At 35.1% G+C, this 21,217-nt stretch overlaps 2 protein-coding genes across 5 annotated transcripts in view; one reads left to right on the top strand and one right to left on the bottom strand.

Moving 5' to 3' along the window:
- LOC149807170 (ATPase family AAA domain-containing protein 2-like) overlaps positions 1 to 5,379 on the bottom strand; it is a 155,313-nt gene extending 149,934 nt beyond the window's left edge. For both annotated transcript variants that reach the window (XM_089963046.1, XM_089963053.1), the window contains exons 1-2: positions 5,213 to 5,379; positions 1,581 to 1,720 (exon numbers count right to left, since the gene is read on the bottom strand). In XM_089963046.1, coding sequence (XP_089819172.1) covers positions 1,581 to 1,720; positions 5,213 to 5,317 — 245 coding nt within the window. In that variant the 5' untranslated portion in view covers positions 5,318 to 5,379. The remainder of the gene's footprint in view (positions 1 to 1,580; positions 1,721 to 5,212) is intronic.
- A 380-nt stretch (positions 5,380 to 5,759) lies between these two features.
- The window catches only part of LOC149807169 (putative transmembrane protein 244), a 30,641-nt gene continuing 15,183 nt past the window's right edge, over positions 5,760 to 21,217 (top strand). Inside the window, exons 1-3 of one of the 3 annotated variants that reach the window (XM_089963024.1) lie at positions 5,760 to 5,836; positions 14,458 to 14,549; positions 19,226 to 19,351. In XM_089963024.1, coding sequence (XP_089819150.1) covers positions 5,808 to 5,836; positions 14,458 to 14,549; positions 19,226 to 19,351 — 247 coding nt within the window. In that variant the 5' untranslated portion in view covers positions 5,760 to 5,807. Of the gene's footprint in view, positions 5,966 to 14,457; positions 14,550 to 19,225; positions 19,352 to 21,217 lie in introns of all 3 variants that reach the window. The other 2 variants (XM_089963033.1, XM_089963015.1) reach the window with 2 other exon arrangements.

The raw sequence follows: 21,217 nt of genomic DNA, 5'->3' as shown, positions 1-21,217 counted from the left end.
CCTGGTCAGAACCCACTCATTTGAAATCCTAGCAGGAATATAAACACAACATACCAAAAAAATCAATAATCTGTTAAGTACTGTTGGAAACTCAAGGTGTCTGCAGTACTAAAAAATACAGTGAATTCAAATATTTTTATGTTTCTATGCCACTATACATATTCTGAAATGTGTATATGGTATATACTGTGTTTATCCATTTCATGATGGTATTTATTACACATAACATGTACTAGTTACTTGAATTTTCAAATATTACATGAAAATCAAATGCTCCCTGCATCAATGTTGTTTATCATGGGTATTTACTATCATGTATATTGATTCCATTCTTGTGCAAGACCTACCAACCTGTATTTTAATAAATACTTGTTTTGCCATATAAACAGTTTGATACGAAAACACTTTTGATTGTATTTTCCTTTTCCATAAGTTAGATTTTTATATTGCATGTGATGTTTGCCACATTTTCTGCTTGTGCATTTGATCCAATAAGCTCTTTACTTGTAAAGACAGCACCCATTTTCAAGTTGACAGTCCTTTTTGATGGTGCCACAACTTAACATATTTACATGTACTTGTTCAGTGCCAAATAGAGTTCTACATCTTCCAGTAAACATCTGACCTCATATACCTTTAAGCTTGCAAAGGCAACACCTTTATTTTCCCATGTGACAACCCCTTGATTAAGCTGTGAGTAACATAGGCTGGTTATCTGAACTCCATGTGAACTTACCTCACACATGACCCATGTTCAGGTTCAACCTTTAACAGACTCAGATCCAAGTGTTACAGGACCTAGGCTGTCTGTACATAAACAACCATATACAAGAGTGACATCAAAGAAACAGCCAGATGACAATTATGATGACTAGACCATGATGATTTAATAAACAATGCAAAATTCTTGGACCATGTACCAGATTACACTAGAGGTCACAAAATGCCAGTCCTCGAGCGTTGTTTTCTTATAAACTGACCAAATAAATTTCCGTTGACTTTTTGCTCTAGCCATTCCCATTTCCATACTTTTTTTAAACCTTTCTCTAAACTTCTCGTGTCATTGTCTCTCTCAACAACTTGGGACGCCATTTTTTTGCAAGTATGCTTCTTTCCATTGCCATCAGTTTCCTTTACACGAAAATTCATTGGATGAATTTAAACTTTTGACCAATCAAAATACTCTTACGAGAGTCGTGGGCTAACTAATATATGGACCGAATATGTCACATGGGTCATTGCTGAATGGGACCGAACAGACCATTTTAAAAAACCATAAAAAAATGGATCAGAGATGATATAAAAAAGGACTACATCAAGAACAATCGGATTCAAGTTGGCAGAAAAGCGGAATTCCACTTTAAAACGGAGAAAAATCATGTCTGCATGATAGAGAGTTGATTCAATGACACCCAAAATCTGCATAATTCCTTGCCATCTATCCATGACCACGGTATAGAGAAGACAATCCAAAATTGACAATGTGTACTTTATAGACATGATCTCTATATCTTTACAGTTAAAAAAGGTAACATCAAAGACAAACAAATATAAAGCAACTAGGTATCATATTAATATACCGCTTCCTTGATGATCTCAACGAGTTACGAATTTTCAGATGTCCTTCAGATGATTCTGCAAATGAATGTGATGCATGGTTGCCTCTCCTTGCTCCCTGAGAAACGAGAACCACACCACTATGGTCACTCTGTGCATCATCCTGAAATAATAGAAGAGATCAAACTTCACAAGGAGAGATGTTCCCTTGTCCATAAATATTTTTAATGCAGAGTGTTGAAAACTTTGATATTCTTTACCAAAAAGATTTTCAAATTAGTCACTGTGGTTGCCATTGTTAATTTAAGATTGACACCATTTTCATTTTGAAAAAAAAACAAGGCAGCATTTGAATACATTTTTAAAAAAACCTCATGCCAATATGACCATCCATTCAGTAGAAAATGTTTAAAGATTTTTTTGTTCATTGTAATCACATATTTGGACACAACTTTTAATTTGGGACACAGAAAAACACTTACACGGGAGTTTTCCACATGCACAAATAGATGGGTGGCAAATTCAAAGACTTGCCAGTCCTGATTCAACAATGTGCTGAATGGTAAAATCTGTTGATCAATTGATCATTTTAGCTGTACTGATATTTACAGTAACAAAATCCAGTGGCTGATGGACACCAGATGTACATGTATAAAGTGTGGAATTTCACAAGTAGCCAAAACATGCACAACAAAATCATCAAAACATGTAAGAAAAGATTAACTATTATCATTTATTAACTGAAATACTCTTTAATTTTTTGACAAATCACTTGTGATTTCATACCCCTTCTTTCAACATGTAGTGAACTGTTTTCTGAAAAGCCTTGGACACCTGCTGTGAGTTCTAAAATAATGTTTCCTATTGCACAGGTTTTAAAATTTGAGTAGGTAGGTTCTTTTTAACATTCTAGATAATATAATGATTATTTTATATAATGTACTAAGCACTTCAATTATTGGGCTAAATCAACTCAATTATATGCACATATCAATTTAGGGATTATTTTTTTAACCCTGGGATGAAAAAGTTGCTAGTGTTGGCAAAAAAACTGGGATCGTCAGCTGAACAGAACCACTTTCTTTTGGCCTGATGAAAGTGACTGAAAAACCACTGGAAGCTTCTGGTATTAACCTGATCTTCCCTGTCTTTGCTTTTTTTGTTTTAGCATGGTTAGGGAGTACTTTTTTTGCCAGGTGATCCAGAATTGGCAGCTCAAGCACCAGGCAAGTTCAGGTTCCTATGATTTCCAAATATATTCCGAAAGCATTGTGATCTTGTCCTTCTAGCCAGTGCCATCTGAGTGGATTTCTTTTTGCCGATTGTTCAAAGTTAGTTATATCCAAACATTCACCTCTGTCAACAAATTTCAATACAGTAGAAGCCAAGAAAAGAACTGAGTGCGAAACAAGACAGTAATAAAGATGCATAATGAATGACTGAAGCAAATCAATTGCTGTGTGTAGAATTAACTTCCCTTAAACAGTGAGTTGGTGTTTTGATACCTTCTTTCCCATTCAAATTATATCCAGGAACAAATATTCCTATTTTTTCTTAAAATATGGGGAAAAAGTCATGTAGAAATTTTTAACCAAAAATTTTTTTTATTAAAAATTGGTCTGCATTTAAAACCAGAAAACTTCCTTCTCTGCTACAAGAGTACATCAAAAGAACATGACACAATACTGTATTCATTTCCAAGTATAGCTGAATAAGTGGCGCATGTGACCTCAAATGAAGCTATGCTGGAACTTACAAAAATGCTGTTTACAAATCTGGCCAAGTACTTTCGGGTTAAACAGCAAATTCACAGACTATAATGAGACTCAAATGAGGGATAAAGTTGCCTGAACTGATGGTAGCAAAGTGTCTGGAACAAAACCTTTCCTTCAACTGACAGAATTCAGCCAGACTCTGATGGACAAACAACAGCTATATGTAAGTGGCATATAGAATGTGGAAATTAAACATAATGGCAACCATTAGTTCTACTCTAGAGATTTGTACATTTCAGGTATTCCCAACATAGTTCTGGGATGAACTACAACTTTTGCAAGGTCATGGAAAAAATTACAATTTCTCCCAACTTTTTCCCGATAGCATGGGAACCCTGGAATTTGTTTATCAATATGCATGGCTTTCATTGTGACATCACAGCATGTGGCAATCAATCCAGACCGTACTGGATCACAACTTTAGGTTCATTTCATCCAAAAATGTCTAGGTACTTAAACATTAATTTTGCTGTATGAACTTCACAGAGCATCTAAATAATGACCTTCCAAAGTAATGTGGATGTCTAAGTATCCCAATGAAGTGAATACTTGCCACTTAAAGGTATGTGGAATTAATTTTTTTTTCAAAATGACACCTATTACTGAAATAATCCTTGTTGAATGCCTACAAAATAACTGTGTGTGTGTGATTTTGGATTTTTCACATAGCTTTAACAATTTTTCAGTCATATCGCTACGATGTCTGCAGTGTGGCAGTTTATAGTGATGTCTAGCACTGGGGCATTTAGTACTAATATTAGTACACTTACTCCTACCTTGTGGACAGGATACTAACATGAGCATATGCGTGTCAATGGAGCAAGCCGGGTGTGAATCCTCTTATTTAAAACCAGAAGAATCGAAAATCATTGTAGAAATAGTTGTAAAATCTTGTTTACCTTTTTTATCCAATATTTTTGTTTAGATCGTCTACCATATTAGTTCAAATAATGAGTACATCCGTTCTCAGCCTCGTTTGTTTGTGCCGTATAAGGACATTGAGGCCTTACTTGGAAACATAAACAAATCGTAGTAAAAATGTGGCACGGTTTGAGTCAGAAATTCTGTGCATTAAAAGTAAATACGGTTTGTCTGCAACTTTGAAATTCCACTAAGAAGCAATTATTCACCACTTAAGGAGAAAAGGGGTCACTGTGAGAGTCTCGCATGTCATGGCGGACATGATGAGGTTAGTGTAACCATGCCAATTTATTTTATTGTGTAAGGGCTTAATAAATTAAAATTAAGCTAAACTTCTTTCAAAACACGATTATACTTATGTAGTAGATTTCTGCACTGTTTGTTAATTTGACTTAAGTGATGATTTTTTTTTCTCCATTACATGATATGGGATCAGTTCGCAGCCTCAACCACAATAAATCAAGTTGAGGCTATGACACTGTAGCTATGGGGGCATCATGCTGCTGACAGGTAGCATGATGTCCCACCCAGTCACATTATCCCGACACCAGGCCGACCAGTCCTAACACTAACCTCTTAATGCTGAGCGCCAAGCAAGGCAGGTGTTAGGACCATTTTTGTCCGTCGTTGGTATGACTCGGCCGGGGATCGAACCCACGACCTCCTGCATCCAAGGCGGACGCTCTAACCACTAGGCCACCGGAGAGGTCTACAAAATCTTTGACTTTTACTTAGGACAGATCAGATGAATCCTAAATTTACCACATTGCTGCATCAACTTATTTTCGAACAAATTACTTATGGTAATTCGTTAAAGCTATACCTGAACAATATCAGGCACGTATGAGGAAGCATAGACTGGCAACATGACTTTGTAGACAAAAGACACCCACCCCCATCTTTTCAAAACAATGAGACGCTGACTGCATACATGAAATGAAAACCGCATGTATTCTTACATCTACACCTTGCTTGTGAGTCCCTCGATTATTTCTAGACCTGATGGATAAAAAATCGGCCGGCGAGGCAACATCTGCGTCACCTGAGTGCCGAGTATGAACCATTTTTCATCCCCGTCTTCAATTTGTACTCACTTCCAGTCTACCATTTTAGGCCTACTACACAGTAAGTTGTCGGCGCGGTATAAAATAGTTCCAGTCACGATTGGAGTTTAATTAAGAATATATGTATATATTTAAAGTTCAGATGAGAATTAAAGCAGAAATATAAGGTACAACATATAAATGATTATTATTTAGACTCATGCTATTTAACTATATAGCTTAGAAATTTATTAGCGCATTTGTACAATTTTTGATTTTTCACGGTAAGATGGCGGGAACTTAATTCAACATATCCAGTCTGCAGAAATTTTTGGAACAAAGAATAATTCTTTGGGAATCGGGAAATCATGACAGGCAAAGACAAAATAAAAGTCTCCTCTATATTTTTCAATGATTTACTTCGCATATAATCTCACATAATTTCTACAAACAGAACATGATTTTGAGCGCCTTTGTTGCAGACAACTTTCAGCATTTAAGGAAGTGTACAATGCGCGTGCGTGGATTTATATGCCGGAAGTAAGATCATAGGAGATTAATGAAAACACAATTAACTTTTAAGTTAATACTTTTAAATATTTTGAAATGCATCATCATCTTTTATTGCTTTTATTTTGGGATTGGAAGTATTTGCTTTGCAGGATACAGGTTTGCTTAGAGGAAAAAATGGAAATGTAGAAACGTATTTCTGAAATATATTTTTTTTTAAAGAACCAGTGGTTCCCAGAATTTGTTAAGACCACCGCCTCTTTGCTATCCTCAGCTCCCCCACCTTAGCCAATAAAAAGCATTGCTTAACATTGGCGCATCCCCCTCCAGTAATTCCACCGTCCCTGGTGTGTTGGGGGGGGGGGGGGGATACCGCCCACTTTGAGAACCAATGTTCTAAACCAAGGGTAGATAGGCCCGTATTGGTCATTAGCAGTATTGCAGTTTTGAGTGATTACTTAGATTTACGTCGCGTGCGCCCAAAAGGGCACGTGCGACGGGTTTATTCCCGCACAGCGGGATGCTAAATGTTCCTGGGGTGCAGGAATTAGTGCCACATCCCCCAGGCATTTATGTGCTCAAGGAGCACTGCCAATTTAGCCGTAGGACTATACCAGTATGACTCTAACGAACTGAATGAAGGGCTTTCATGAGTGGGAATGGGCCCAACACACACTCATGTTAACAAAGAATTGATTTCAGTCTATTATTGACTGTACTAGGCACAGGGGCTCGTTACAAAGAAAATCAAGGGATGGGACTTCTAACCTGTAACAATAAAGAAACTCGAGTGCGCTGTTCAGCCCTAAATACAAGCAGACAATAGCAAACAAAGAAATGGACAGTTTTATTGTTCCATGGTAAAATTAGATCAGTAGCATAGATGCTGCTAATTATCTAAATGTTAAATTGTGTTCAATATTTTATGCACACTCGAGTTTGTTAGGATCTTATCTTTCGGTCAGTGGTGAAATCCAAGACTATCCGAATGCAAAATGGCACTTCTAGACAGCTGTTGTCCCAATGTCCAAATCAGTGAACAGTTATTGCATTTTCTCCATTATGTCACAAATTGAACGAAGTGTGTCTAGCTGTTTTGAAAAATGGTTCCCTGGATAAGAGGCAATATTGGTAGCCCTTAGAAGGGCTTTTTAAGCAAAAGTTCCCTGTTTTTCTTCTGCATGATGAAATCAGTTACAGTCATTCTCCATGTTTGTTGGTAATAGTAATAAGATAACAAAAGAATATGCATGCTTCCTATTGCACTGATTTTAAAAGTAGTGTAGGTAGGTAGGGATTTTTATATTTTTTAAACATATATATTACAGTTATTATTATGGGTTCTTTTCACAAACGTCATGATTGTGTATGCAATTACCCACAATGCAACAAGCGCATATCTTGTGCCACCATTTTGAGTCCCTAACAAACCTTTATCAACACAAGTCATCATGTATATTCAAGATAATAATCTGATTTAATTGTTGATTAGGATATTTACTTAATGGAAATGATACATAGATTATACTTGAAATTATGTACCTCTATAGCACGAAAATAGAAATAAAACTAAGTTACCTGCCTGTATCAAAAGCCAGACGGGTGAAGTTGAACCGTAATCAAGCATATTGCTATCAAATATAAATGCAGTTATTTGTTTAATACAATTAGATAATATTGTCTTTTTAAAAAAAATAGTTTGTGTGATGTCCCTAAGATTGTCACCTTGAAAGAGCATTTCCGGACAGTGATCTGCAGGAGGCAATAGCAGTTACGGAAATAAAATTCATAGTATGTGTATTATGCCAATGCTTTTCACAAAGAAAGCTGACACACCGGTTTTAATAAGTAGAGTCAAATATTGTATTTATGTTGGAGATTATTGATATAGGATGGATGATATTGAATGTAAGTGATAACCATTCAAAGAAATTTCATCTTAAGTGTATTAAAATGAAACATTTGCCTAACGGAGCATGACTTTGTACCGAATGTCAAAACCGATTATTCTTGAAATACTTTTTAAAATATTAATTATTGTTTTTTTTAACTTGAACTATAATCAAATGATTGATTTCAGCCTGTGTAAATTTAAAATCATTACATGTTTCTACTTGTTTTTGGATCCATTTGTTCATGCATCTTCAATATTTTATTTGGAGACAAAAGGAGAAAAGTTATGCATTTGGTCTCATGCAGTTCATATGCACAACAGAATGTGATGTTTATATTGTATCCTTGCACACAAAAATGAGACATGCTTTCATAATTATGTGGGATGAACAATGTTGTTAGGTGTAGGTTTGTGTGGCTTGAGAATCAAAATGGCGGATATTGAAGTACACACATTTTGTGATGTCACATGACAACATTGGATATAACTAATGTACTTAGCATTTCAAGTACTGGACTAAACTAGCTCAGTTAGATGCACAAATTAATTTTGAGAATTACTTTTGCTTAAAATTGTTTATTTTAAATTACCCTGGGGGGGGGGGGGGTAAAAAAAATGCCTGGGTCATCAGTGAAAAAATAGGGACAGTCAGCCAACCGGAAATACTTTTTGTGCCTGATGACTCAAACTTTAGTCCCAAACATTATAATAATCCCCAAAATTAAAAGTCTGGGATATTTTTATATTCTCTATTCACATGTCTATCTATTCCATTCCATTTCATTCAGTTCAGTACCACTACACTCCATTCTACAATCATACACTGATATAAAATAATTTACCCAATGTTCAGCTATCTTCAGAAAACAGCATAAATATCTTTGCCACAGATGCAAAAAAAGTTACAAAATCACTACTACCATTAATTCGTATATAACTAGTACTATTGCAGTGTGCCATGATCTGCTGCACATAAAATATCATATAGCCTATTTTAGCTCATATAATTACCTTTTCCACAGAATAGATTCTACTTGCACATTTTAAAGTTTATAATAGTTTATAACTTTTAACTTACTACTTATTATTCATGATATTTGTCAATACCACACATCCACTCTGTGAAGCCTATTTAAATTGGTGGTTATTATTTACTCTGGGCTTGAACAAACAGAAACACAGATCAGAATTGACTGTAACATATTTTACTGCATAACACACCAGAAGTGTACCCTCTTATTCAATACAAGTAGACAACCACTCCAATGGCCTAGTGGTTAGAGCGTCCACCTCAGATACAGGAGGTCGTGGGTTTGATCCCCGGCTGAGTCATACCAAAGACTTACAAAAATGGTACTAACAGCTGCCTCGCTTGGCACTCAGCATTAAGAGGTTAGTGTTAGCACTGGTTGGCCTGGTGTCAGGATAATGTGACTGGGTGGGACATCATGCTACATGTCTGCAGCGTGATGCCCCAGAGTTAGACATCATTATAAACTGACACACTGCAGACATCGTAGTAGTATGACTGAAAAATTGTTAAAGCTTCGTTAAAAATCCAAATCACACACACAATACAAGTAGACAAGCTGTTAAGCAAAAGCGAATCTTCACATAAAAGTGGTTATTAAATGATCGGTAAAGTACTTAAATCATACATGGGGAACAAGACTGGAATGTCTTCTTTACATGATGTGTGTACAGGGCCGTAGAGAGCGATCATAGGCCCTGGGTTAACAAACACCCAGTCATTTCCTTGTTCAAACAAAACTTTTCTTTTATAAAATTAAAAAGTGTTGTTCTGCCAGCGCCCCTTATGGCCCAGGCCCTTGGGATATATCCCCGGTTGCCCTCCCCCGCTCTTGTCAGCCCTATATATGTATTAATTGGTTGAGCATACTCACAGAATTAAATAAGCTGCATAGAAAGAGGGGGGTTCTGATTTCAGACCCTGTCATCTTGTGTTTGCTTACATGTAGAAGCAGTGTGGGTGTAGTCCTTTGTTACTGATATAAATAAATGCATGTTTCTGCAACTGCTATTTTAAATGACTTCTCAGTTTAAAGAATAGAGATAAATAATTATTCATGACTGCTGAAGATTAAAGTAATTTGATTACAGTATCGTTTTGTATTAGTTCTTCACCTCTCATCTTGCTCTGACTATTGATATGGAAAAAATTATTGACATATTGATTAATGGTTTCACCCTTAACTTCTATAGGTGTATTTGCTGAATCAAAAGTAAATATTGTTCTAAAATTGAATATTCATTATAATTTACCTAAAGTCTGTTCAGTCTGGATTGTTGAATACTGTGTACCTTAAATGTTACCAAAAAACTTCCAGACAAAAATTATTGATATCCATGAACATTTACAGTGGTGGCCAGGTACAAAACTGGGTAAAGAAGAGAGGACATCGGCTATACCCAAATAACAGGGTAGTTAATTTTTTTCAACATCCACAGCTTTCATTGTGAAATCACAATATGCAATATTCAGTTTGTTTCATGCTGGATTGTGCATTTTGTTGACCTTGTCCAAAAATGTCCATATCCTGTACTGTTGAGTTTTGTCTTATAACTGAAATACATGTAGTTAGTACTAAATGCCTACATGACCTGTATGACTTGAACTAAAACTCTTGCAGTATCATGCAACATTGCAAGGAAATGAACAATTAGGACACACCAAGACAACCAAATGTGTATGTGTTTTGGGGGTGGGGATTTCCATGAATACTCTATTCTCAGTTCTAGAAGATACCTTAACACAACATCATACAAATGCCAACTGAATTTCTGAAGCAATATACTAAAGTGTATGTCAATGTTGTCATGTGAAAATAATTAAATATTGTTTAAAAGTTTAATACTAATATATTTGAACCAGAGTCAATTCAGTCAGGATTGTTAAATGCTCTGCTCCTTAAATTTCATCAAAAAAAACTTCCAGACAAGAATTATTGATCGCTATGGACTTTTGCAATAGTTACCTGGTACTAAGCTGGGTCAAGAAAAAAAGATATTGAGTTTGCCATAACATTTTACCATATTTACCACATACAGTATATATTGGGACACACAAAAATAATTTTTTTATTTCCTGTCCCAGAACTTATGGTGAAACTTTTTCACCTAGGTCATACATCCCAAGACTTAAGAAACAAAATAAATGTGTTAAATTTGCACACCCACCCACTGCACATTGCAGTAAAATAGATAAAAATATTTATTTGATAATAAAATGAAAGAAACTAACCTTTTATTGTTATCATTTATTCCTTAGTTTTTTTCATCATGAGCGTTAAAGAATAAAATGTTTCCACAAACTCTGTATATGTTACTGGACACAGCAATAATGCAAATGATTCTGCTTAGATCTTAAAGTTCAAATGAATATTATCTAGAAAAACAAGATTATATAGTCCTCTACCTGACATCCGAACAAGTAGCGTTTTCCAAAAAAATATCACCTAATGGAAAATAATCTTCCAGAAGGTTCCTAATGTTTGCAGATAAAATCTGAGTTATAAATAGAAACTTTGTTATACAAATTATAATAAAGGAACATGGTAAACACAGTATCCTTGACTCAGGCAAAGATAATACTCCAAATAGTTACCTATGCTCAGAGAAAATGTTTAGCTATGTATCAGATGTTTACAGAATTTTAAAAAAATCAATAATTCAGATTAAGTAGAAAATGAACTTGATTCTGGACAAGGTCAAGTCCAACATACCATGTTACTGTTAGCAATAGTGTATAATGAAATTCTTTAAAAAACTAAGTGTGAATGAAAAAAACATAACATACCTCAAAGGACAGCAAAGAAAACATATCATATAAATATATCAGTTATTGAAAGGTAAATTAAGAAAGTTTATGTTTCTTGAATCTATCATAAGTGAAAACCCCATATTCCAACTTCTGTACTCTGTGAAAAAGGGTATCCTGTCATTAGCGTGCAGGTCAAAAGCGCACTGAGAAAAGTTATTATTTCAAATAAATAAGCAAATATTTGCTTCATTGCTCTCTGGATCTGGAGCATGGTTATACTTAGAAAGCACAGTACTTGTGTCCACTGCGATCACCTTAATTCGCCCTTTACAATCACGTTTTACATCATCTCCATGATAAAACTGCCGTCGGCATTTACTTGGTCTTTTCTATATCGATATCCATTGGTTATGATATCCTCTTTCTCCTTCCTTGACATAGTCTTTTCCATGGTTAGCTATGATTTTTTAATTTTTACAAAAAGAATTTGGTATTTATAGTTTTCTAGGCTTATATTGCGTAAATATGCATCTTGATGTCTGCTTAATGAAAACAGTGATTGAAACCAGTACTTTATTTCTACTCAATATTTGAGTGTACACACTTTGATGTCTGCTCACTGGAAACAGATTCATACTATCAGTTTATTTCATTTAAAATGAGATATTTATCGATCTTAGTCATAATAAAATTACAGGCTTATAGTTTATGCTGTGTGCTTTTGACAGTGTGCATTTGATGGACATATTTTGCTGCCTGCTTTTGTCGTCATGCTTTTGACCTGCGCGCTTACGATGGGGTGCCGTGAAATAATATACACCTCTCCCTCAGTAACTCACGCACAACAGGGTCTACAAACATAGACTGCACTATAAGTGAGGCACAGGTTACTGAAGGACCTCCAAAAATTGAAAAAAAATCTCTTTGACATCGAGAAAACCATGGGGGGAGGAAGCAGCGTTAGGGAACTAGGCTGTTTATTGACTGAATCCTTATTTTACAATCACATCGATAATAATTTTTAATAATGAGCTTTTTCTAATGAAGTTGTTCATTATTCTGTTTAAATAACATTTATTTTCAAAATGTCCAACATATGAAAGATCTTTCCAACTAGTTTCAACAACCATCACGTGTACGTGTAAAACAATATGTGTATTACATTACTGCTTTTTGTTTTCTTGAGGAGTCGGGTTCCCATAGTGGTGTTTAATATTAACCTGCCAAATCAGGAGTCCAAAGAGCAGGGAACTAGACTAAATGTTGATACACCACCAAACAAGATTCCTTTTTTTAAAAACCATGCGACATTTATTTCGTGAGACAATCGTCTACATCGAAACTCAATTTTTTGTATTGTTCAATTAGTACAGTATTTATGTCATGGTTTCATTGGAAGTAATAATGAAACTTCTTATCATCCATGAGGATATCTCTAAGTGCCAGTTCCATAATTCTCTGAAATTTGCTTGCCCACAATGGTATGTATCTGTGAAATCAAGCTCTCTATTTTACGATGAATTCATTTCGCTTGGTTGCCTTGTTATCTTTGATCACAGTTATGAAAGAGTCTGCTAATTTAAGGTAGTTTATGTTACATACACAATAACATTTATGTGTTCAATTGATCAAATGAAGTGAGTTCACCAGAGATACGACCAGGGTCGCTAGATTTTAAGTTTGTAGGATTTTCATGCCTTTTAACTTTTCTTTTATTCCACCTCCTTTATTTGATTCAAAAGACATAATTAAAATGGTAATACAAAGGAGGCCAGCTTTTAATTCAGTGCAACATTACAACAAATAAGAAGTCAGTTATCAAAACATGGTCGGTTCTCAGAGAAACGCTTGCAGACATAGCTGTTAATGGTAGATTGATGCATTTTACGTTTAATTACATGAGAACACATTACATTTATGATGATTGCACTTAAAAAGAACTAAAAGATAGAACTAGAACACAAATTTCGATTGAAATTTTTTTTATTTCATTTGTATTTATTTATTAAACTACTGCCTCCACTCTGCGTGACATTTTCATTGATCAAAATTTCCTTACATATCGTTAATTGCAGTGTACTAGGAATGTCGTTTGGAAAGAAAATTTTAAAAATTGTATGACCTATTTTTTATTTTGATATTTCAAAGTGTTGATTAAAATTTCCAGGTTCTATTTACCATTGTAGATGATAAAACGAGCGATACATCAGAGTTTCCGTTAACAATTTTGATCGCCATATTCTTCAAGTTCAACAAATAGAGATCAGTTTTTATCGTATTTTCTGGTTTAAAAAATGGGAGCTACGCCTGACCCCGCATTATAAGTGGGTTCATGAGTTATCGAGGGAATGGTGTACTTCTTTTTCAATATTCCTCTCTTTGGCTTGCTTGCTTTGTCATATTTTCACCCAGTTAATGCCTAAATGATGTTTCGAAGCCCTTTTGTGATTTGTGATTATTTTATCTAATATGCTTGGATATAAATGAGAATGAGAATTAGGGCCCACTCTGAATGCACTTTATAGCATGTTCCAGTGGGACAAAGTCTAATCAGTAGATCCCATTGGTCAGTGTCCTTGTTTTGAAATTTTAAAAAAAAGGAAAACAGTGAATTCTTTACATAGTTTGCTTTTGATCAGAATTTGTGGACATATGCAGCACAAATTACATCATTTTTAAAATACACTTTTACCTTAATGGATGGTTGGCTTTTACTGGAATGATGTCACCCAGCAAGCTGATCCTTGGACAAGGGAGGCATGCTGTAATGCAGTCATTTTGAACAGTACATTGCTTCATAAACTTTAACATTGAATTTCAAGAATTTGGCTTGAATAAAAAAAAATTCCATCAAAGAATTAATAAATGAATATTTTGAATATTTGGTTTATTATTTACGTTTAAGAGATGCATGTAGCAAATATAATCACATTAGCATGAAACACTGAGTTATAAAGTGCTTTGTATTTATTTCAGATTACATAATTTTGATGGACGAATACCTTTCAATTTCAAGATCTGGATTGACTTCTCCCAATGTTGTAGCTCTTATTCCAATGAAGAACTTGGTAATTTTTAATTACAATCTGTACATGGTTATACTTTTAAAGCCAAACTTTTGTAAAATAATATATGTTCTCATTGTAGAGCTAATCTGTATTTTGTACATATAGTTCCAGTCCTCAAAGTAAAATATTTTTCATCCACAGGCTTAGGGCTGGTGACTTTGAACTAAATCACAAACTCTGATTACAGTTTTGTGTACCCAGATAAAAAAAAAACATACCTGCCATATTTTCCTGCCGATAAGTTTGTACAAGTCAGAGTCACTACTTTTTTTTTAATATTTCATCCTTGATCCATAAATGTTGATGTGGAGTATTAGATGAAGCCAGATCAACACATTGGCTTTATCTTTTTTGTTAATAATGTCCAGTTTCTTGGATATTAATGGTATCACTATGCTATTTCTGCTTAATTGGGAAACCGCTCTGGTGGCCTAGTTGTTAGAGCATGCACCTTGGATGCAGGGGGTTGTGGGTTCAAACCCCAGCTGAGTCATAACAAAGACTTATAAAAATGGTACAAATAGTTGTTTTGCTAGGTGCTCAGCTTAAAGAGGTTTTCAGGAACATGTGACTGGGTAGGACATCGTGCTAGACTTCTTCGACTTGACACCCCAGTTCTAGATATCACTATAAACAGCCACACTGCAGACATCATAGTGGTAAGGCTACATTAAAAATCCAAATCACATACACATTAATTGAGAAACTGGAGTCACCAACACTAACATGGTTTTTTAACATAGTTTTATTTTGGAAAGACTGAGTAGAATTCAAGTCAAGAGCCACGTGGCTCTTTAGTGTTATTTACCTGCTAATCCAATATGCCTAGAGCTTTATTTAGATTGTTTGAAATGACACCTGATCAAAGTAGCATGGCTACGAATAGGGAAATGATGCCACCATAGAGAAATGAGAAATTTACAGAATATTAATGATAAGAGACAGAAATAAAGAAAAGTCACATAAATGAAAAAGAACGGCTTTTTTATAATTTCTTTAATATATCTTTGAAGTATTAGCAAATTAACACAAACAAAAGGAGAGCAGGCTTCATTTTCGTGGTTCTCAGTCCACTTGAGATACTACAACTGGTAATTGTTGATTAATGATAGAGACCAAAAGAGGTACAGGCATTGCCTATTAGGGGCTATTTATTTAGTATGTATGCATGGAGGGCGGAGAGGGAGTTAACCCAAATGCATACACTTGCGTATGGAGGAGTCTACTGATAATGTATGAACGCATGGGTGGGTAAAACCTCAATACTAATTTCACCTAATTACATCTTACACTTATTTGTATATGGATTATCTTTTTCTGGTATATTCAAAAATAAAATAAAGCAATAAAAAGTTGTGTTTGTTCTTTTTATTATCATCTCTTTAATCGCACTGGTCATATAAATTTGAGAATATTCTATTAAGAAATACCTCTGCATAAGAGTAAATTTGTTCAGCCTGAATCTATGTGAACTTTCCTTATTTATTATTTATAGCAACCATATATGACCTATTCTCAAGAAAACAGATGGGTTTCTTTAATTCATAATTTTGCCTCACAGATTCACTATATTAATCTTAGTTTTAGTTAGCAAACCAGTCTGTACTTTTAAAGGAAAGGGTGTTAGATGTTAAGCGAAATAAGCTTTTACGGTGTGATTTGTGAATGTTATATGACTGAATGTTGGATAACTCTATAGTGATGACTTACTTCCTCAAATGGGGTCACCAAAACACCACACCTAAGTTTGCTGGTTTAGCAGTTTCTTCTTTAATACTGCCAATTGCAGATCAACATAACGATGTTCTCCCCAAAAAGGGTCAGGTTATCCATATGGAATGGTCCCATCATCTGTGGGGGTGTTTGATGATAGGCCATCATAACAAGGTGGAACCACAAGTAGACCACCTTTGTTTCATGGGTTCTAGGTCCTAAAGCTTCGGCAGTGGATGTACTGTCAATCAGTCGAGGTTATGTGCATTTGCATAATCACACGGTCCTTGTATTGAAAATAATACAAAAAATAGGTGGTTAGAATTCTGCTAGCCCCTCTCAGTTGGGGTAAGTCCTGGGTCAGTTATCTAGTTAATCTAATGATGAACCTACCCAGGAATATTACAGCCAAACCAAATTTCCAAACTAAAATGATCAACAAGTTTTATATGCATCTGGATCATCATCTCTGTCATTGCACTTGTTAAGACAGCCTTGAAAGAGAAAGAATTTAGACCTTCATTTGTGGAGAAAATCTCAAAAGCAAGAAGGTGAGAAAGCTTATAAGTCAGATCTTTATGGCTTAAGTGGGTTATATCATTGGCGTAATCTGACATCTCAGTAGATCAGTCACCTCATAATAATTTTAGCTCATGAAATAAGAGCAATCTCTGCAAGCCACACATGCAAACACATTTTTCTTATTTATTTATCAAAGACAGAAGCTGTTGACAAGCATGCAGTGTCAACCTTCTCAAATTTTATATTAGGAAGCTTCAAGGAGAAAAAACTTAAATCTGGTGGGTCAATTAAACTAACACTGCCACTAAGTTTCATTGAATTTGCCATCGAGTTTTGACAGATTTTAATAATCATCTTAACATGATAGAGTGGTGATGTGACCATACACTGCTAATCCAATATTTCTTTCTTCCCATGAAGAATACCCAAGCTATTGTTAGGATGCACAAAATTTCATCCTATTACCTATGCTCCTTGTGTTAATGTAATTGGGGAATGAATTTGATGGAAAAAGCTAATTTTTAAGTAGATTGTTTCTTTGATAATACTTACCTGATCACGTTACTTAAAAACCCTTTCAACCATCCCACCATGTGAGCATCCTCATTGGTATATCACTAAGCTAGAGACACCTGGTGGTGGCAAGGAATGTAATGGGCATGAACTATTGCCTTTTGTCTATATCACATACAGAAATGATGAATTTTTGTCTTTTTTGTGGGCTGGATTCAGGAGGTGACAGGCTTATATCCATAATGTTATTATGTGATGGGGTAAATATACTTGGAGAACCATAATTTAATTGTAAAAAATTTAAAGACAGTTGGAACATCATCTTGATATTATGGATGGAAAATCAGAGGCGTAGCTGGTGGGGGTCAGGGGGGTACATATGTCCCTGGGCGCCAAGGTACAGGGGTGCCAAAATGAGGCTTACAACGTTACATTATAATAAGTAAACAAGGGTAATATTCAAAAATGTGATTAAACGGGGAGGGGGCTGGGGCGCCAATTTTATAGTTCGTCCCCGGGCGCAAAATATCATAGCTACACGTCTGTGGAAAATAATGTTTTAATTAGAGTTTCTGTTGTTTATTGTTATAAAAGTATACTTAATATTGAAAATTAAAATGAAAGTATTGCTGATAAATTAATTTGTTTAGTTGTTAGTTGTATCGTGTTAAAATATAAATCTATGTAAATTTGTTTTGTGTTTTGCATTTCATGTTTGAAATCTTTTAATGATTACTGAGAACATTGAAAATCGTAATGTTTAAGTTCTGAAAAAATAATGATGACTTTATGCCCATGCATCATTGAAAAAGGTGGGTATTATGTCTTCCTGTCTATCTGTGCTTTATTATAAATGTTGTGTATCTCCTACACAGATAAAGGCATGGTCTTTCAATTTAGAAATATGATTAGATTTGGTCTTTAGATGTGCATATTTGTTTCAGAATTGTAGTCATGACTCATAGGATGGGATGGGACCAGTGTTTTGAATGGTAGTAAAAACAAATCTGAATATTTCAGATATTGTAGGTTGAAATCTGACTACAACATATGCATTGGCATTTTGGGTTACACTCTCTGGTCTTGTCCAAGGATGGTCCCTGTGGATATGCTTCACCTGGAGAACACTTGGAAACTGTAGAGATCCCCAGTCAGTAACCACATATCTAATCACTAAATATCTACCAACATTTATTATAATAATTCCCATTTAGTTATAAATCATCTGTTCAGATTAATAATTCATTGATTAAATGATAAATAGTGTATATGCATAAATTTTGTCATTATTTCAACCTGGGGAAAAAATTAATCATCACTGTAGGAGTACTTAACCTCAAAGAGACCCATTACAACAGCGACTGTCAAAGACTTTTCATTGCAACTCAGCAGACTACCACAAATGATAAATGATTACTAGATATAAAGTTTTGAAATGAATATTAATCACAATCTAGTGTTTTTATTGCTTTCAGCCATAGCTAGCACAAATATAGTAATTGAGGGACATGCACTGAAGCAAAGCATCATACAGGTTTTTTTGTTGTTGATTTATATATATATATATATATATATATATATATATATATATATATATATATATATATATATATATATATATGTATATATATATATATGACTGTTTGTCTCTACATTGTAATTTTACAATACAGTATATGTAGATATTTATGTATCATGGTCTTTCCCTTGAAAATTGTTTTCATAAATTAAATTTCTTTGCTAAATCCAAAAATGTATGCTTGTCACAAATTGGTAGATACTGTAGTTTTGGTTGTGGATATAGTTATAGAATGAATTCCTCACTGATGAATCTGGGTATTACCTTTAGTATAAATTTGATTTTGTCTATCTTCTGTTTCTTTACTTTGCCTCATTGTTTTTTGAAACTCTGTTTTTTCTTATTCCAGTACACTTAATCTCCCAGCTATGTACATTTGGTCTCTCAGGCCTTGTGTTTGGACTCCTCATTGACCAATGGGTGTGGGATTATTCACTAACCTTGTTTATAATCCACATAACATTGACTTCCCTAGGTAAGTTTTAGGCTGTACAGTTGACTCATATTTGTTATCTTTGGTAGAAGAAAGTTTCATGCTAGGTGCCCAGAAAATAAAGATAAAATATCTTTACGGTTGACTTTACACTGACCGCCTCAAGCATATCCCAAGCCGCAGGCATTGCCAATTAAGCATAAGATGATCAATTTCATTGGTAGACAGAATTGTCTATTTATGCAGTGGTAAACAAAAAAACAATGTAGTAAATTCATTTTCCTTAAGAAAAACTACTCATTGAAACATTTTATATGTCTTTCAAAAGTCCTCAAACGAAACTCAATGCTACTGTACAAATCATGAATGGAAACCAAATGTTTAATAGCATTAATACATTACCAGCTACTATTGCATTGCTTTCCTTTTCTGGTTCAAGCTAAATATTCCCTCCAGCAATATGTAATTGGAGACCCAGGATTGAAAAATCATGATCTCATTAATAGCCAGTTTACATAATATCTGTTATCCATGGACAATTGAGTGAATAGGATGCTCAATGAATTTTACTTTCGCTGCTGTCTTTAGCTAAATTATTGAGTCAGATATATCCTTTTTTGTGTTACTTTTGTCTTATTCTCTCCAGCACTTGCGTTAATTGTGTTTTTATATTCCTTTTTTGCTAAATTCAGTGGTTTTGCTCCTTGCTTAGTGAAAGACTGCTTCTGATAATTTTTGCCACTCGTTAGTACTGGTGCGAGGTAAGTATCACCAACACAATTTTTGTTGATGATTATACTGTATTGTCAATTTTCTATTTCAGCACATTATTATGTTGCAAGATGTAGGTAAGTGTGGGCACAAGAAAGATCCCCAGGACTCTCACCCCACCTGTCTAGCATGTACTTAATGTGCACTTACCGATGTCTTGTTGTCTAGGAGACATTAATTGTGGGACTTGGCAGAAAGTTGCCATGCTTACTGTGGAAGGAAGAAAGATTGCTCTGTCAATGTCGATGGCACTCTGCATAAAGCTTCTCCACCTACACAGAAATTTCACCTTGGAGACCTGTAAAGTCCTGCTGGACAGTAGTAGGAGCCACTTGATGTGAAGACACACTTTGGAGGTATTATCCCCTCCGTAGCATTGCAAGATTTGACAGACAAACAAGACCAGTCCTTGGCCACAACTCTGGCCCCATCAGAACTAAGAAATATGCCATTCAGATGAACGGATGGACTCTGTTCCAAAGTTATTTTAAACCGGGCTAAACTGCCTGTGTTCAAAACTCCCTGCTGCACATTCTCTGCCTGATGAGGCAGTCATAGAGGCCAAAGGACAAATTCTTTGTACTTCTCATCCATAAGGAGGGAGGAAGCTGGCCCTAGGGGTAGTCATAATTTTTCCTGCTTTGTCTTCCTCTTCGAGCATCCCAGTATATGTAGGTACTTAGCATGCACTTTTTTCAGAAGCTTGTTCAGAAGTCACAGACAGTTGTGGGTCATTACCACTAAAATAGATGCATATAGGGCTTTGTTTTTGGCAACATCCTCCCCTGTGACAGACATGTCACTGATTTTTTTTAAGGGAAGATGTATGTACACTTCCACAGAAGTGATTAGTCAAGAGGACAGAATATTACCAAACTCCCAGTTCTTTTGTCAGATCATTTTTGCGTTGAAAAAAGGCACAAAATTTTCTGACTCATTATCAACCTTTGTACCTTAAATTTTTTGTGGGAAGAACATGCCAGAATTAAGAGTGCTGCTTGGTAAGAAATGCCATAGGATCTTTCAACCGGGCAGTCTTCATAGATTTGTAACATGCATACCTTCACATCCCCATCTTTATGCCTCGCAGAAGAAACATAGGTTTGTGTCTAGACCAGGAGGTATTTCAGTTTTGGG

Source organism: Sinohyriopsis cumingii, chromosome 1, assembly GCF_028554795.1.
Source record: "Sinohyriopsis cumingii isolate HCF-2022 chromosome 1, ASM2855479v2, whole genome shotgun sequence".
NCBI lineage: Eukaryota > Metazoa > Mollusca > Bivalvia > Unionida > Unionidae > Sinohyriopsis > Sinohyriopsis cumingii.
Note: the sequence above shows the minus strand (reverse complement) of the source record. Positions and strands in the feature narration are given on the sequence as shown.